Genomic DNA, 16,415 nt, shown 5'->3' with positions numbered 1-16,415 from the left:
ATTTAAAAGGTTATTTGCATAAGACTTAAAAGATTTTTAAAACACAACATTGAATCAACGGTTAACATTAATTATAGAAAACATTTTATCACCAACTGTCATGATTTAAAAAACTGCATTTAGTCTACAAATAATCTCACGTGACATGAGATACATGTTCATTTCCTGAAGGTAATAGCAGAGCTTGCAAGGTAGTAGCAAAAGAAAAGTGTTAAAGGTTTTAGGTAAGCTTAGGTTTTGATTCTGTGTATAATGCTGCATTAGTGCTGCTTTGCTGCTATAATGATGCTCAGTGTGCATCGTTTTCTGACATTAAAACATGAAAAAATTCAACATGCACATTTCCATTGGGTGGATTTTGGATGGTGAACATTCTATCAAAGTGTGCCAAATGGAGACTTTCAATCTTCAAACTTAAAGTTAAATGCACACCTAACTGAAATTATCAACAACAACAACAAAAAAAGAGTTTAAACCAAAATAAATGTAATAAGTCATAAAAAATGTTCTTTCAAATTGTGATGTACACCCAAATAAATCAATGGAAGCTTGTTTCCTCCACAGAATAAAAATAAAATAAAAAAAGGTAATTGTGAATATTTTATATCACAATTCTAACTTTTTCTCATCACAATTTTGATCTTTTTTTTCTCAAAAAGAGTTTTCATCTCTAAACTCTGACTTTTTTCTCAGAATTGTGTGATATAAACGATTGCGAGAGTTATAAAGTCAGAATTGTTTGATATATTTTCCCTCAGAATTTGATTTGATAACTCACAATTGTGACTTTATATCTCACAATTCTGAGAAAAGAAGTAAAAATTGCAGGACCTAAACTCAAAATTGCGGGGAAAAAAGTCAGAATTGTGAGATTGTAAGTCAATTACATTTTTTATTTTTTATTCAGTGGCAGAAACAAGCATCCGTATAAAAAAAAATTGTTCACAATAAGACATTTAACATGCATTTAGAAAAGGATAAGGGTAATAAGGATTTCATTTCATGCCGACTTTAAGAAGAAAAAGTTGAATATACGGAGACATTTATATAGCGCTGTTTTGCAAGCACTGTAATTCCAAAAATGTATGATGTAATTTCCTACTCACATAGTAAGACAGCTCATAGAGACGGGCCTGCTGTTCTCTTTCCATGTTCTCAGCCAGGTCAAATAGGAAGAAGGCTGTCTTCATCCTAAAAAGTAAAAGCACCTAAGTATAAACATGTAGCTATATATGAAGGTCTCGTGCCACTAAAACACAAGACCGAACAATGAATCTGACAGTGATGAGGGCAGTATTACCTGGCCTGCCACATCTCCTCATTGGCAACTCTCTCCCAGGAGCCAGGGTGGAAGCTGATAGGGTGGAATAAAACAAAATCTATGTAATGTCATTTAATTTGCTATTTAGGGTGTGTTCACACTCTGCATGTTTGATTCGATTAAAACTAACCCTGGTGTGATTGCACTGTTAGTGCGGTTCATTTGAATAAGTGTGAACGCTGCCATCCGAACCCTGGTGCACCAAACAAGCAGACAGAGACGAGAACGCTGAAAAGATGAGCCTCGGTCCGCTTCCAAACCAACTCTGGTGTGGTTCAAATGAAATATGAACGCAACATGGACCAAATACATGTAATCGAACCAAAAATGAAACATGATGTCACAAGATGTGACCCTAAAAAGGACAGAATGCTCAGTACAGGTGTCAGAACCACGTCTCCACACAGTAGATCTTTGTTTGTGTGTGACGGAGGGATTCTTGCCGCTGTTTTGACTCCTTTACACATTTTATAAGCTCTTCACGAGTTCTCAGCTGGTCAAAATCCCATCACATGTAAGCTACGCACACACAGCGAGCACATTTAGCCCAGCACACAGCATTGTTTTGGATGTTCGGTAAGAAATATATACATTATAAAAACCGACCAGTCAGGTTGTGAACATATCCATATGCATTTAGGTTTGGTGTTAAAAATGGCAATGTGAACGCCAAGCGGACCAGAACTAAATGTTGTTGTTGTTTTTTAGTCTGAACCAAGCGAACCGAACTACAAGTGTGAACACACCCTTAGTTAATCTTCTGGATATTACGTCAAAGCTTCCTCTATGTGATCCTTTCATAAAATAACAAGTTGATGAAGTGTAAAGAAAGAAATCATTTTGTAAGCATTATTACTTTTTATGTATATTCAGATGGCATCAAAGCAGTCTTGTCGAGTACAGACTTGAAATACAAGCCAATAATCCAGCGAATCATATTCTGCATATCTTCAAACCATACAACAGCTGATCTTCAACCTCGCTGTCTTTGGAAGCTCTCTCTCTCTCTGTCTCTCTGGTGAACGACCCATATATTTCTGCATTTCTTCCTTTCCACTACATCGCTCATAAACGTGCGGCCTCTCCTTCAAAGGAATATTTTAGCGTGTGACTTCCCCGCTAATATTTGGCTGGCAGGCAGGGATGGACACGCTTGTAGTGGGTGAGAGGAGAGTAATGTCACACCATTCAACCCCGATTAACTTACTGAATACCAGCCGGCTGCAGAGAGCCTCAGTGCTGGAGACTAGAACTAATTTCACTTTATACACAGATATTGACACGCCGCAGTTTAGAAAGTCATTAGGGTGGGGTCAGCGGACTAATAACGACTTTGAAGCTGGAAACGAAGGCTGTCTGCACAGCATGGAGTCAGAGCAGTGTTTAAGTACACTTTAATATCGGTGAGGACTGAAAACACTTCAGTGGAGATGCATGAGGGGTGAGAATAATGCTGGGCGGCACCTGGTAATGATGCTCAGACTAGTGATGAACCTGACGGTAAATTGACTAGTATCATTTCAAACGTTTATTTACATATGCATTTATTCATTGGGCACATGCTTCATTTTATCAGTATGTGTGTACCCTTGGAATCGAACCCATAACCTAAGCAATTCTAGCCACAGGCTATACCAGTTCTCTACAGTATACTGCCCTAAAAAGGCAACAAGCTGAGCTGACATTGGAGTTAAGAAACATTGATTCAAAGTTTTGGAGCTGAATTTTGATCAACCTCATAATTTTATTTATTTTACAAAATCAGAGCATAGCTGAGCCAAACCTGGCTGTTAGACAAAATGTGTAATTGACCATCTTGCCTATGTAGGGAACTACATAGTAGTTATTCTCTCCATTATCATAACGTTTCTATTCTATGGTTAAAAACAACTGGAGCATGGGCTTTTTAAGTATCAAAAAGTACTAATAGCCATGTTTTTGGACATGCACCATGGAAGTACCAACCTTATGTATCATGTGAATGCTATGGTACATGAAAAAAGTCATTATTTAGTATCATGGTATATATTATCAAGCCAGGCTGGAAACACGTGACTCTGCCAACATTTCTGCTAAACCTAGAATATGACGCTTTCGCTGCACTTTTATGGTCATATAAGCCATAAGCCATATAATTTTTTTCTCCACTGCAGATGACGGGTTTTTTTTAAACACCCTAGTGTTATGAAAAAAAAGTGTCTGTGGGTACATTTTGGCAAAATGACATTGCGACGCTTGTAGCATGTTTTACGACACTTTCAGTTTGAAATGTCCAGTGACTAGCACTAAATAGCTTGTTCAATTTTCTCTGACTGTTTTATTATGTTGGTTGTTGTACGTATCATGTCAGTTCGGAAATGAGATGCCCGGTGAGTGGTGCTAAACGGTTAATGCTGTATCATGTGAGCTACTGAGCAAGTTTACTCATCAGAAAAGCCATATATGGAGCTGGTTATGTGATGCAAATGTCAAAATGTACTAATTTAAAAATCACAGTGGTAAAAGTGTTTTGAGGTCATGACATATTATTGTGCAAGGAACTGTACAAATTTAACTCTTAATTTATCAATAATCTGCTATTTGAATTATAATTAATTTGAAACTGAATCAAATTTGTTGGCATTTTAATGCATCTAGTGTTCATTTCAGCTGGAAGCATTTCAATCTACATATTAACAGAACATATTATGGCCTACAAGGTCATAAAGTCATTCCCTAGTTAACCACAAACAAAAATGACGTGCTACCTGTCATGTGGCTGGCTCCAGTTGTAAAGGTCAAGTGTTTTTTGCGCCCATTTTTCAGGGTCAAAAGGGGTCTTGACAGGTACCAACTGCTCACAGACGCCCCAGGGCCAACGAGAGAAACTCCTCTCCCAGCTGGGGTCACCCTCGGTTAGACCGATGCATACAAACACAGGCCTGCTGTAGACAAACCCAGAGCAAAGACTGACCATCAGTCAGAACAACATGGCATCGCTCTGAGTGCAGAGTTTTTAATGAGTGGGTAAAACTTTGTAATAATGTTCATTAGTAAAACTATAACAACAAATAATGACCTACTGATCTACAGTTAATGTACATTCAAATCGCAAATGAGGTTGCAAACTATATTCATTATTAAAGGTACATAAACCAAAGATCTCTTTATGTGGTATATAATGAACAGTACCATTGCCTGTTGTTGTTATAATGTTAACACTTAACTTATTATTAAAAATTGCTGCTATAGAGTGTTTGGTAATACTGTATTTTACAGCGTCCTTGTTACACATTATATGTAGTTACTATAGAAATAACTATAAATTATGTATAATTACATGCAACTAACCCTAAACCAAACCCTAATCCTAACCCTATGGTAAGTAGAGATAGTTAATTAATATTACTCTTTAACACGGACACCTTCAAATAAAGTGTAACCGAGTGTTTGGCTGCTGTTTGTTACCGAGCAACATGTTTAATGGCACTCTAAGAAAACTTAAATAAATTGGTAAAATAAAAAGTATAAATCTATACTTTCATTCTCTGCATAATCCAGCCTAGGTGGAACAAAATAAAAAAAAAAAACATTAAAATAGATGAAAAAGATGCAATAGAAACAGGTACAATCACATGTAGTATTATAAAAATTGAAGTGTTTAGAAGTAGACTGGGAAACTGAGTAAAAGCTTCTAAGCCTGTCTGTTTTGTTAGAGCCATTACAGATCTTGAATCATGGGATACACCTGGCAACTGTCTCTCTTAACTAAACAAGCAGGTTGCTGCTTGTTTTTCTCAAGTATTTATTCCTTATTCTCTCCGTTCTGCTTCCCAGGGAAATGATTGTCGTGTTTATTGCCCCCCTCTCAGAGGCCGGGAGCTTTACCAAGGAAATACTGCCGTCTGGTGGAGGGAGGCAGAACAGATTGAGCATTTGCTTTGCTCTTCCAGTGTGGTATAAGGGCTATAGAAGATGTGTAATTGGTTTGCTAAACTCTAGTGCATTCAGCAAATAGTAAAAATATATACAAATGACAATTTAAATGAGAAAGTCAGTGGATATATACATTGAGGGCCTTTGAATGTGAACATAGACCAATGTGTGTTAATCTTACTGCATATTGTGCTTGAGAAACTGCTCAATGCTGAACGTTTTCTTCTCTGTGGTGTTGACCGGATCCCACCAGCGGCCAGGAAACGTGACTCCAGGCAAGTGCTTCTGGAGTTTTGCCACATACCAGCTATATGTCATCATCTGCATAATATAATGACAGTTTTTACAAGTTTACAATTGAAAAACAGTGATAGAGTAGTATATATATGGCTGAAGTAAATGAGACATGCTGGATTACGGACCTCCTGGTCAACAAGGCTGAGGTCGGGCCGGAGACCCTGGCAGTAGTGGAGGTAGCGAAGCGTGTTTCCCGGGAGATCGCCACGAGTCAGAACCAACGAGCCCTCCGGAAATGACATCACAACCTCACGAGCAAACCTGTCCACGACGTCATTACCGCTCTGATCACACTCTCTGTCCACACACACACACAGACAGAAAAAAAATACTTTGAAAATACCAAGTATACAATGTAGCATGAAAACACTATGTTCAGTGTTGCTTGAGTGGCATTTAGGGGTTAAAATGCGTGACAACAGCATTTTGTATAATGTATAATTATCTATATACAGCAGAGTTTTTTATTTTTTTACTCTTTGATGCCAAGGACCCTGAATCAGAGTTATTATCATTACCTAAAAACTAAAATTATTATTTAAAAAATTAAAATTTAAAAACAAAATTACTATTACAAATTTTTTTTTTTGCTAATTGAAAAAGATTAAATAAAATAAACAAATATTTGCAAGAAAAAACGTTGCAAAAATGTTAAACTAAAATAAATAAAAATAAATTATTGCTAAGTAGAGATATATAAAAAATAAAATGACAAAAACACATTAAAATTACTAAATAAAAAAATTAAATAAAAATAAAAAAATATATAAAATAAATATTTTTAAAAAGCCGATTCAAATATTAATAAAACCTATAATAGAATATAAGTTATATTGCCTCAAATATGATCCTCTTAAGAGAGGCTCTTCCTACAATATAAATCTAAATATTTTCATGTATGTATTAATATTATATAAATATGAATTGCTTTACATAACACATTTTAATTAAATATTGCAAAGACAACAAAATTACATATTGCTTTATAAATTAAACAATTGCCTTTTATATTGTTATTGCAAACTAAAGAAAATTGTTAAAATATTATCCTAAATATATAATATCTATATAAAAAAAATATATTTTAGGTGAACATTTCTACCTAAAAATACCACCTAGCAACCCCCTTTTGTTTATTTATTAATTTATACATTGTGGTACATCAATAAATATGATTAAATACTGTTCTTTTGAGAACTAATTTAGGGGGAAAACATACGTGGACTTTCTATTTGTTTATTCTTCATAGAAAATGTGTGTATATAGTATTTGTTTATTCTTCATAGAAAATATGTGTATATGGTAAACAAAAGGGTTTACATAAGTAATTGTTGCTCTTTTATGTGTGATTGTGGAGTTGTGTCATAGTACACGAGAGTCACCAGCAGATTTTAGTAATGACTGAACCTCCGAAATCCCAATTTTGGCTAATAATGCCTGTTTGTTAAAGTCTTTAGTAAAACAAAATTTGTTGTAGAACCTTTAGGAAATTTGCGAGCTGAAAGTGATACAAATGTTTGAGAGCTGAGTGTGTAAAAGTACATGCACATTTATTCACAAATGCTTCAACCACATCAGCAGTGATGTTTACTCTGAAGAGTTTGCACAAAAGTGTAAGGATCCATGACATTCTCTTTCTTCCAGCTGTTCTGAAGTCAGTTCCTGTGTTTCTCTGTGAGCAGTGATGATGAGGTGGAACATCTCTCGGCTGTAATCAGTCTTGGACAGGTGTGATGAGCGCTGACAAGAGCGTCAGTCTCAACACTGATCAAAGCGCCAGTTTGTGTCAGCGATGTACCAAACCTCACCGCTCTAATCTACATGACTGCCGTGGCTAGGATGTCTAATCAAGCACAGAACTCGGCTGCTTTAATCTGCATGACTAGCGTGGCCAGGACGGCTAATCAAGCATAGAGTCAAAGCTGCAGAAGAGTGCAAGAGAGCTTTTGCTTTGATGTGTGTTGAAGCATGGAGGAAATGAGGAATTCAGAGAGTGACTGCCATGGTCTGGATGATCGACCACAAATATACGAAAAACTCAAACGTTCAAAGGTTCAGTGAGTCTGAGATGTTGCAAAATAATGCAGTACTGCACATTGATAGGCCCACTGCAAAATAATCAGTATTTAGACAGCAAATAATACATGATATCTACATTTGTTTGGATTTTGTAGATCTACAATAACAAAAATGGATATTTATGCTTTTTTATTTTCTGCACTGATTATGGGGAGAAATCATGGCTGAATTCAATAGATGGAATGGACATAAATATTATAAGTAAGGGCTAATGGCAGGTGGTCATTATCACAAAAACTTTTAAAAAAGAGACAATACGAGAAATTATATATTAAATAGCTCTATGTAGCAAACCAAACAATTATACAAAATATTTGAACTGATATTTTAGCCTTTTGTTGATATTCAGTATCATAACTGTCTCTCAAGCTCACAAAGGTAGCATTTATTTGACCAAAAATACAGTAAAAAGTGTAATATTGTAAAATATTATTACAATTTTTAAAAACTGGTTTGTTTTTTAATATATTTTAAAATGTAATTTATTCCTGTGATCAAAGCTGAGTTTTCAGCGTCATTACTCCAGTCTTCAGTGTCACATGATCCTTCAGATATCATTCTAATATGATGATTTTGCTGCGCAAGAAACATATTATTATTTTCAATGTTCAAAACAGTTGTGCTGCTTAATATTTTTGTGGAAACCCTGATACATTTTGTTCAGGATTTATTTCAAATAGAAATCTATCATCACATTATAGATGCTTAGCCATATTTACCTAGACATACACAAAACGCTTCATGTAAAAGGCCACATGGGGACTTTCTGAGAACACATTTAAATGAGGACAAAAGCGAATTATCAGAAACCTTCTCGTCTGAACACTTTCACAAATGAAATCTCTTACTGTTGTGCTGTTCAACAAATCAGTATGAAAAAAAAATGAAATAAAAAAGATTAAGACTTTTGCAAGCTTAAATTTTAAAAGGTAAATAAAAGATAGATTATTAGCTATAATAGATTTATAGCGTCCACTGGCACCCTGTGTAAGTGACTGTGTGTGAACAGTTCACCTGTGGTTTGAGCTGATCATGTGTGTGAACGGTTCACCTGTGGTTTGAGCTGATCATGTGTGAGATGAGGCCTGCAGTGAGTATCCAGGCTCCTGTGTTCCACACCGTCCCCCGACTCAGACGCCCGTTCAGCCAACACACAGCCCAGCTCAGACCCAGACCAGCCAGAACACACACCCCAGCATCAGCCTGCAGCCAGAAGCGCTCCACCTACATACACACGTGCAGTATATACACTGAAGTGAAATATCTTACATTATAGAAGACATAATTGTTTGAACTGTGTCTTAAACTTGAACTCACCACTCCCAGGAGAAGAGGCTTCTCAATGTTCAGGTTTGCTCTCCAGGCAAAGAACACAGAGTAGATGCTCACCATGGTGACAATCAACCAGACAAAAACACAGTGCAGTCTGGGGGCCACATACAGTAAAAAAGAAAATTATGATGATGATAGTGACTTATATGAATACATTGAAACTACATTTGATATACAGTATGACAGCAAAACAATTGGTATGTATATTAGTCAGTTGCCTGTGAGTTTTGAAGGTATAGTTCACCCAAAAATGAAAATTATGTCATTATTTACTCGCCCTGAAGCTGTTTCTTCTGCTGAACACAAAAGAAGATATTTTGAGGAATATGGGTAACCAAACAGTTGATGGACCCCATTGACTTCCATAGTAGGAAAAAAAAATACATTGAAAGTCATTTGGGTCCATCAAATGTTTGGTTACTGACATTCTTCAAAATATCTGCTTTTGTGTTCAACAGAAGAAAGAAACTCATACAGGTTTGGAACAACATGAGGGTGAGTAAATGATGACAGAATTTTCATTTTTGGGTGAACTATCCCTTTAAGTAATATCAGATGAACATAATTGCTTGTGTACTGAATATCAAGAATGAATGTGATATTGATATTGCTTTCATTCATTTCTATAAACAAGAAGATAATATCTAGTAATGAACATTTATGGTTAGCTAATTTGTTGCTTTTCGCCATGCCGACATGTTTAAAGGGATAGTTCACCCAAAAATGAAAAAAAAAAAAAAATCATTAATTACTCATTTTTGAAACACAAATGAAGATGTTTTAAATGAAATCTGAGAGATTTCTGTCCCTCCATTGACAGCTACGCAACTACCACTTTGTCGCTACCATATCTGATGTATGAGTTGATGAATAATATGTGAATAAAAGCCTAAATTCAATCTGTTCATCATATAAAGTTATCGAGTCTCTTAAGAAAATTTGGACTAAACCGTTCAATACATATGGATTAGTTTTACAATCTTTTTATGAACTTTTTATGTAGCTGTCAATGAAGGGATAGAAATCTCTCAGATTTCATCGAAAAGATCTCCATTTGTGTTCCGAAGATTAACAAAGGTCTTTATGGGTCTGAAACAACATGAGGGTGAGTAATAAATGAAAGAATTTTCATTTTTGGGTGAACTATCCCTTTATTGAAATAACTAAATCTAATCAAAATAGTAAAACTAAATTAATGTCAGAATAATAATTTAATAATTTATTTGTATGTAACTATAATTGTACAAAATTATAATTGTATTTTACAGCCATAATTACCTTTACAAACACTAAAACCTTCAACACCACTTCTCCAATCCTATACACTTTCAAAATTTTGGGGTCAGTACTTTTTTTTTTCTTCTTTTTTTAAGGAATTAATACTTTTATTCAGCAAGGATGCATTTAATTGATCAAAAAGTACAGTGAAGACATTTATAATAGTATGTACTACAAATACTGTTCTTTTGAACTTTATATTCCTGTCATCTATAATCTAAATAAAGGCAAAAATGGCAAAAAAATAAATCTTAAAAAAAATTATTAAAATATAACACAATTATTTTAAATTGTAGTAATACTTCACAATATTACTGTTTTTACTGTATTTTTGGTCAAACAAATGCAGCTTTCATGAGCATAAGACATTTGTTTCAAAAACATTTAAAAATTGAACCAACCCCTTGTTAAACATCTGTACCACTAGCAGCACCACATGGAGTTGCAAAAAAGATAAATTCAAACAGGTTTCAGACAAATTGGTAGCTCTGCCATTGGTTGAGCCAGAAGCGGAAATGTTGGACTGCTCAAAAAACCAAAGCGACGTTTTGAAAGCTGCACACTGCCACAGTGTTTACCTTTAGAGCAGTCTCTCCACATGAACTAAACTTCAGAATCAGATTGTGTGGCTTTTCTTCACTTCAATGGCATTAAGCATTCAACTGATGGTCAGATCTCATTCAGTTATGTCTTACCTGCTCCGGGAAGACAGCAAAATGCCTAGAACTGCCAGCGCTAGTACTGGGGAAGACAGATCATTCACACAGTGATTCCACTGAGCCCTGAGACACAAGAGACACACTTATCAATACACCCACTATGTCTTTGTGATGGACAGAGACTCAAACTCAAAGTGCTGTGAGTGAGTGAGAGTGTCTGAAAGTGCTTTTCAACATTAAGTGCAGTTTTGTGACAGCCTTCCCTTCTATCTGTATCCCAAACCCAGTCAATGGCCAATTTCCCCGCTGAAAGAGATAGTGCCTGTGCCTTAATACCCATCTCTCTCTGACAGCTTATTTAAGCGTCGTGTGAAAGCGTGCGTGTGTGAGAGAGAGAGAGAGTGTTTGAGCTCCTTATGGCAGGTTTATGCTGTGACATGCTTGTTGTGTTCCCCTCTCTCGTTCTCACCTGTCCATCATGCTATGTGGTAGCTGTGGGGGGTGATGGGAAACGGCTGATTGGTACTAGCGGGACATAAGCTAAGCTGTCTCTCTGGGGACACCCAAACGTTTGATGAGGGTGGGCTGAGGAGACGACCCGAGCCTCGCATGATGTCTTACACTAGCGTCATCAGAAGCGCTGTGAACATCACTGATCATTTCAAAGCCAGTGCAACACAACAGATTTGTTATTCCTAGCAGGTCCAGCTTTGCTTTTTTAGAGGGAAGGCGGATCTACAAGAACTAACTATGGAAGGGTTATTAACAGAGTCATTAGTCTTTATTAAAGCTAACACTTAATATGACACAGAACAATTTTTTTCTTGGTTGATCATGAAAAAGGTAAGGTAAATATGTCTATAAATTGTATAAAATAAGATTTAAGATATTACATTTGAAAATCTAATTTTGATTGCACAATTAATCAACAGTCAAGATGAACTAATTGTGAAATGTATAGATTCCAACATTACATTCCAACATTACTGATGTATAAAATACGTTCAGATTGTTTAGTTCCATAAATTGTGTAGTTAAATAAAGAATAGGGGGTTAAAAAAATTAACTAAAAAAAAAGTTAATTATGGTAACCATATGGTCTGAAGTTAGGCTTAGGGGTAGGTTCAGGGTTAGAACCTAGTTAATACCCAGTTATTGTAATTACTGTAATAAAGTCATAGTATCTTGGGGAACAAGACTGTAAAATAAAGTGCTACAGAATATGGTGAGCTGTTGCCTTGCACAAAATGAGTATTTTAATATAAAATTATAGTAATATTTTAGTATTAAATTACAATTCATAATTGCAGTTACAATATCAAGGGATATAATCAACAGTTATGATTTTTGTCACAATCCTGCAACATTTACATGATAACAATGTACTAAAAACGAGTATGTTGCGTTTTTCGCGTACAAACGGCAACGTTGTCAAAATGATCCCCGTTCGCACGGATCTGTGAAAACGATTAAAACACTGTATTATTCAGTCCAGGCCAGTAGTTGGCGATGTTATGTTGCAAGAAGCACTACGCGCCTATAGACTAAACACGTATAGCATATAAGCTAATTCGCGTTTTCAAAAGTTTACGCTTTCAGGCCCCCAAAACGCCGTTGTCATGAAAATGAACGGCCTAAATGCATGAAAATGGTGTGGTGTAAATGGCCCCTAAAAAATGGTAACAACTGTATCATTGTAGTATTTGCATAGTGAATCACAACTTTTGTGTTGCTGTTGTTGCATTTATTTTTATACTGAGATATGTTTTGTTTTTTGGTCACTACATAATTCTCAAACTCATATTTCCTTTCTGGAAATTAAAATAAAATCATTCATCAAATCAATTTTGTTACACTCACCGTAACATATTTTGGAGGCTCAAATTTTCATCTGTTTTTGCCTGAAGCCAAAGAAATCCACATGTGGTGCATTAGTTTCAGAAAATAAACACAGCATGAAAACCTCATATCCAAGTACATATACTGTATTTAATCTTTATTAAATGAAAAAAGACTAATGAATGTGTGTGTACCAGACTGAAGGTGCCATATTCAGCTCGGAGCAGGTGTGTGAGGAGGCCGTGGAGAGACGTCTGGTCTCCCCAGCTCCAGCGAGCTCTGTTGAGGTAGGAGGAAATGGGCAGGTAGATGTAGGGCACAAAGCCAGCCAGGAAACACATCCCCAAAGACACCAGACCAATAAAGGACAAACCCTGTGGGAAATACATGTCACTTGTAATGGATAGATTCTTTCAAATGCCAAATGTTCAAATTTGCATACATAACACTTGGACAATACCAGACTCATCTAGGAACAATTTCCTCTACGGCTTTGCACTGCTTTCAACTGTAAGTACCAGTGCCTTTAGATCTTCAGTTATGAATACTAATCTAATAGTTTTTAACTATTCCAATAGACACTAATACCAAACTAAACACCAAAATGTTTATTTTTTTGTTATATAAATTGATTTAAAATACATAGTAATTTGTTTATATACTGTAATTTTTTCAAATTTTTTATGGCTTTCAAAATTCTAGCATAAAACCATACCTTAATGTACATCTCTCTAGACCTGTTATATTTATTACAAGACGTGGCATGAGGGAATGATATCACCAAATATAAAAGTTTTTTAAAATTGCACTATTCATTTATTTACCTTACTGTGAAAAGCTGACAAATTAGGCGTTGAACCCTGTACCTCTGAGTGATTATCAATACTTACATTATGAGTGTAGAGGTGCAGGAGGGCCCAGGGAATTATGATGACCACATACAGGACCAGTGTGTGCTGATTACACAGGCTCAACCCACAGAACAGCGCCCCCCATTGAGCAAACTGAGAAAAGCAACAAAACAAAAAAAATAGATGAATGCACCTTGCACCTTAAGCATTACTCAAGCAGGCTCAGCATTACTGAGTATCAAATGGTTTGGACTGTAGTAGGAATTCACCATAATTTTGGCTACCCAATATTCCCGGCCAAAACAGCTATTTTTGGTTTTGATCCAAATGGTTTAGGAGGGCTAAAATCGTGCCTGAAACAGACATTTAATCTGATGGCACGTTTTGACTGTGTTCAGCATCTATTTCGTGCACAAACCATGGATAAGCAACAACAGTTAGCTGTGTAGACACTAGCTGTGGATCAACCATATTAATTTCTCGATTTTAATGATATGGTTTCTTCTAAAATCTTTTAGTTTGTGCTGTTTTTCTGTTGATGATGCATGAACAAAACTTCACAACATTTTTGTAGCACGCCTGTCATCTAATAATTGCAAAAAGCTTTGTGCTTTGTAACTTTTAATATGAAGCAAAGTCTCAACTTTAAAATCTTGTCAAATTTATTACAAAATTCAAACAGTAAATGCCGTTTTGGTGCTCTCTGATACAGCTGTAGCGCCTCAGTTCAAGCGGCAGCATGGATCAAGCGCACATACACAGATCATCTCCTCTTTACTACTAGTTACAGCACAAAATAAACATGGGTGAACCCCAGAAGGTATGTTACCTAAATGAATCCGGTCTCACATAATCGCTCATTCAGTGTTTAAACCGGGGAAAGACGTCAATTAAGCGGCTTGTAGGCTCTACAATGTCACTTTACGTTACATTTACCTCAAAAAAGCTATTCAATGTCCATAAACTCAGTTAGCTAGAAAAAATAACTCAATAGAAGAGCATTTTGCTAAATACATGCATTGTATTACATATTCATTATATTTTAACTTAACCTGTTAGTGATGTCTTCATTATTTAAAGCCACACCGCGGAACTTTTGCGGGCGCTAGGGGCACTAGACCTGGAACTTTCACGTCTAGCGCCCCTAGAGGCCACAAGCGCCGCAGCACTGTCGCAAAAGTCTAGAAGACAGTATATCAGAGCCTATGGTCACGTGACGGCCGTAAAGCGATACGTTCTCCAGGTCACATGACCTGTTCAACGACGCTCCGTCTCCTCCAAACTTACAAAGGCCGTATTTCAAGAGGGCAGCCCCGCACGGAGCATTAATAGTGTCAAACGCTGTATATTGGCCTGAGGAATCATTTAAAATAACTCGTATGCGTCAAATCTTTAGGTCACAAAGTCCACGGTGTGGCTTTAATGTATGTTTGAATAAAGCTGTCATGAAAACAAGTTATTACAGTTCTGTCAGGACCACTATCGTCATATATGATTGACAATTAGCATACAATTTGGATTGGCGGTATGGTTCCGTTCTGGGCGAGAACTCCCTGCGGATCCATGCGGCCTAGCATGGATAAGAGCAGGGAGAGCTGCGATAACCCCCCTTAGGGTAAACAGAACAGAACCAACATGAATGTATTGCAGATATCATTAATTCAAGATTTTAAAGTACGACATAATTAGAGAATTTATTCTGATTCGAAGGGAATCAGAATGCCAAATCCTGACTGACGAGAGGAGGAGCTGGGGATGGAGGAGGGTAATTAGCTCCTGGGAAACGCGATAGCTGCTGATAATACTGAAGGAGCTTATATATGTTAACGGTGATAGGCGTCGTATTCCTATAGGTAGATGTGGATCAGCTGATAGTCAGCTGATGCGAGCTTGACTAACGTGACCTGCCAGAACTAACGCTACGCTTGATTTAATTGTTGTTTAAATGTTAATATTTCACCAACAAACTGGAGTAGAAATTATTCTGTTATGTAAAAAGTTGATATAAAAACCGCAATTTAAATGTTTGTACAACTCAGTTAGCCATTTGAGTGTTAATTATTAAATAAGTTTGATTAATTCATTGATTATTCATTTATTATTTATTTTCAGTTTCGTTTTTCAGCCAAGTGCATCCTGAGTTTCGGCCCAGAATTTTAATTTCAGTACATCCCTAGACTGTCATACCTTCTTCTTCTGCTGAACACTCTTTGCACAGTGGAAACAGGCTGAGAGGGAGAAGAGGACGCCCACAAACAAGTTGTTAAGAGAAAAGACTTCAGCCACGACCGACCACTGCCATACCAGCCTGGACACTGCAAACACTCCACCAGCCAGGACAGCCCCTGGACCAGGTCCCGCCACCCTGAGCACAGACGAGTGAACAGTGAAGGACTCTCACCCGAGTTAGGGTGTTACAAAACAGGAATGGTTTTACAATGTTCTCTGACATAACGTAAACCATAGTGCATGTGCACTCACTTTTATGCTGCAAAATAAACTGGTACGTAAAGGAAACAAATTATAAATTCTTAAATCTATAATCAATTTGAAACATCTGTATTATTTTAGTTTTAATTATTTTTAATGAAAATCAATTCGATTAGAATGCTAAATAAAATTTTTGTGTAACCATCCCAAAAAAAATTAAATATTAAATAAACATATTTAATAGTGATGGTGTTATGCTGTGGGATGTTGCATCGACTGAGTTCAGTTACTTATGTTTCACAAAAATTTCACCAGAAAAATGGCAGATCAATGGATGGATGTAACGGATCCCTTACAAGATACAACATTTTAAAGGTTAATCAAAGTCAAGCCACAGCAAAGAACTATGTCAGA

General features: G+C 36.3%; 1 protein-coding gene across 1 annotated transcript in view; it reads right to left on the bottom strand.

The window, feature by feature from the left end:
- The window catches only part of tmem260 (transmembrane protein 260), a 38,693-nt gene that overhangs the window by 1,032 nt on the left and 21,246 nt on the right, over nt 1–16,415 (bottom strand). The window contains exons 4-15 of the mRNA XM_081394028.1: nt 15,759–15,936; nt 13,611–13,724; nt 12,915–13,094; nt 12,742–12,782; nt 10,918–11,004; nt 8,930–9,038; nt 8,664–8,836; nt 5,659–5,830; nt 5,418–5,557; nt 4,069–4,245; nt 1,301–1,354; nt 1,107–1,191 (exon numbers count right to left, since the gene is read on the bottom strand). Coding sequence (XP_081250154.1) covers nt 1,107–1,191; nt 1,301–1,354; nt 4,069–4,245; nt 5,418–5,557; nt 5,659–5,830; nt 8,664–8,836; nt 8,930–9,038; nt 10,918–11,004; nt 12,742–12,782; nt 12,915–13,094; nt 13,611–13,724; nt 15,759–15,936 — 1,510 coding nt within the window. The remainder of the gene's footprint in view (nt 1–1,106; nt 1,192–1,300; nt 1,355–4,068; nt 4,246–5,417; nt 5,558–5,658; nt 5,831–8,663; nt 8,837–8,929; nt 9,039–10,917; nt 11,005–12,741; nt 12,783–12,914; nt 13,095–13,610; nt 13,725–15,758; nt 15,937–16,415) is intronic.

The sequence above is a fragment of the Scardinius erythrophthalmus genome, assembly GCF_964197995.2.
Source record: "Scardinius erythrophthalmus genome assembly, chromosome: 19".
NCBI classification, from domain to species: domain Eukaryota; kingdom Metazoa; phylum Chordata; class Actinopteri; order Cypriniformes; family Leuciscidae; genus Scardinius; species Scardinius erythrophthalmus.
The sequence above is the reverse complement of the archived record's forward strand: the minus strand, read 5'-3'. Positions and strand labels throughout refer to the sequence as shown.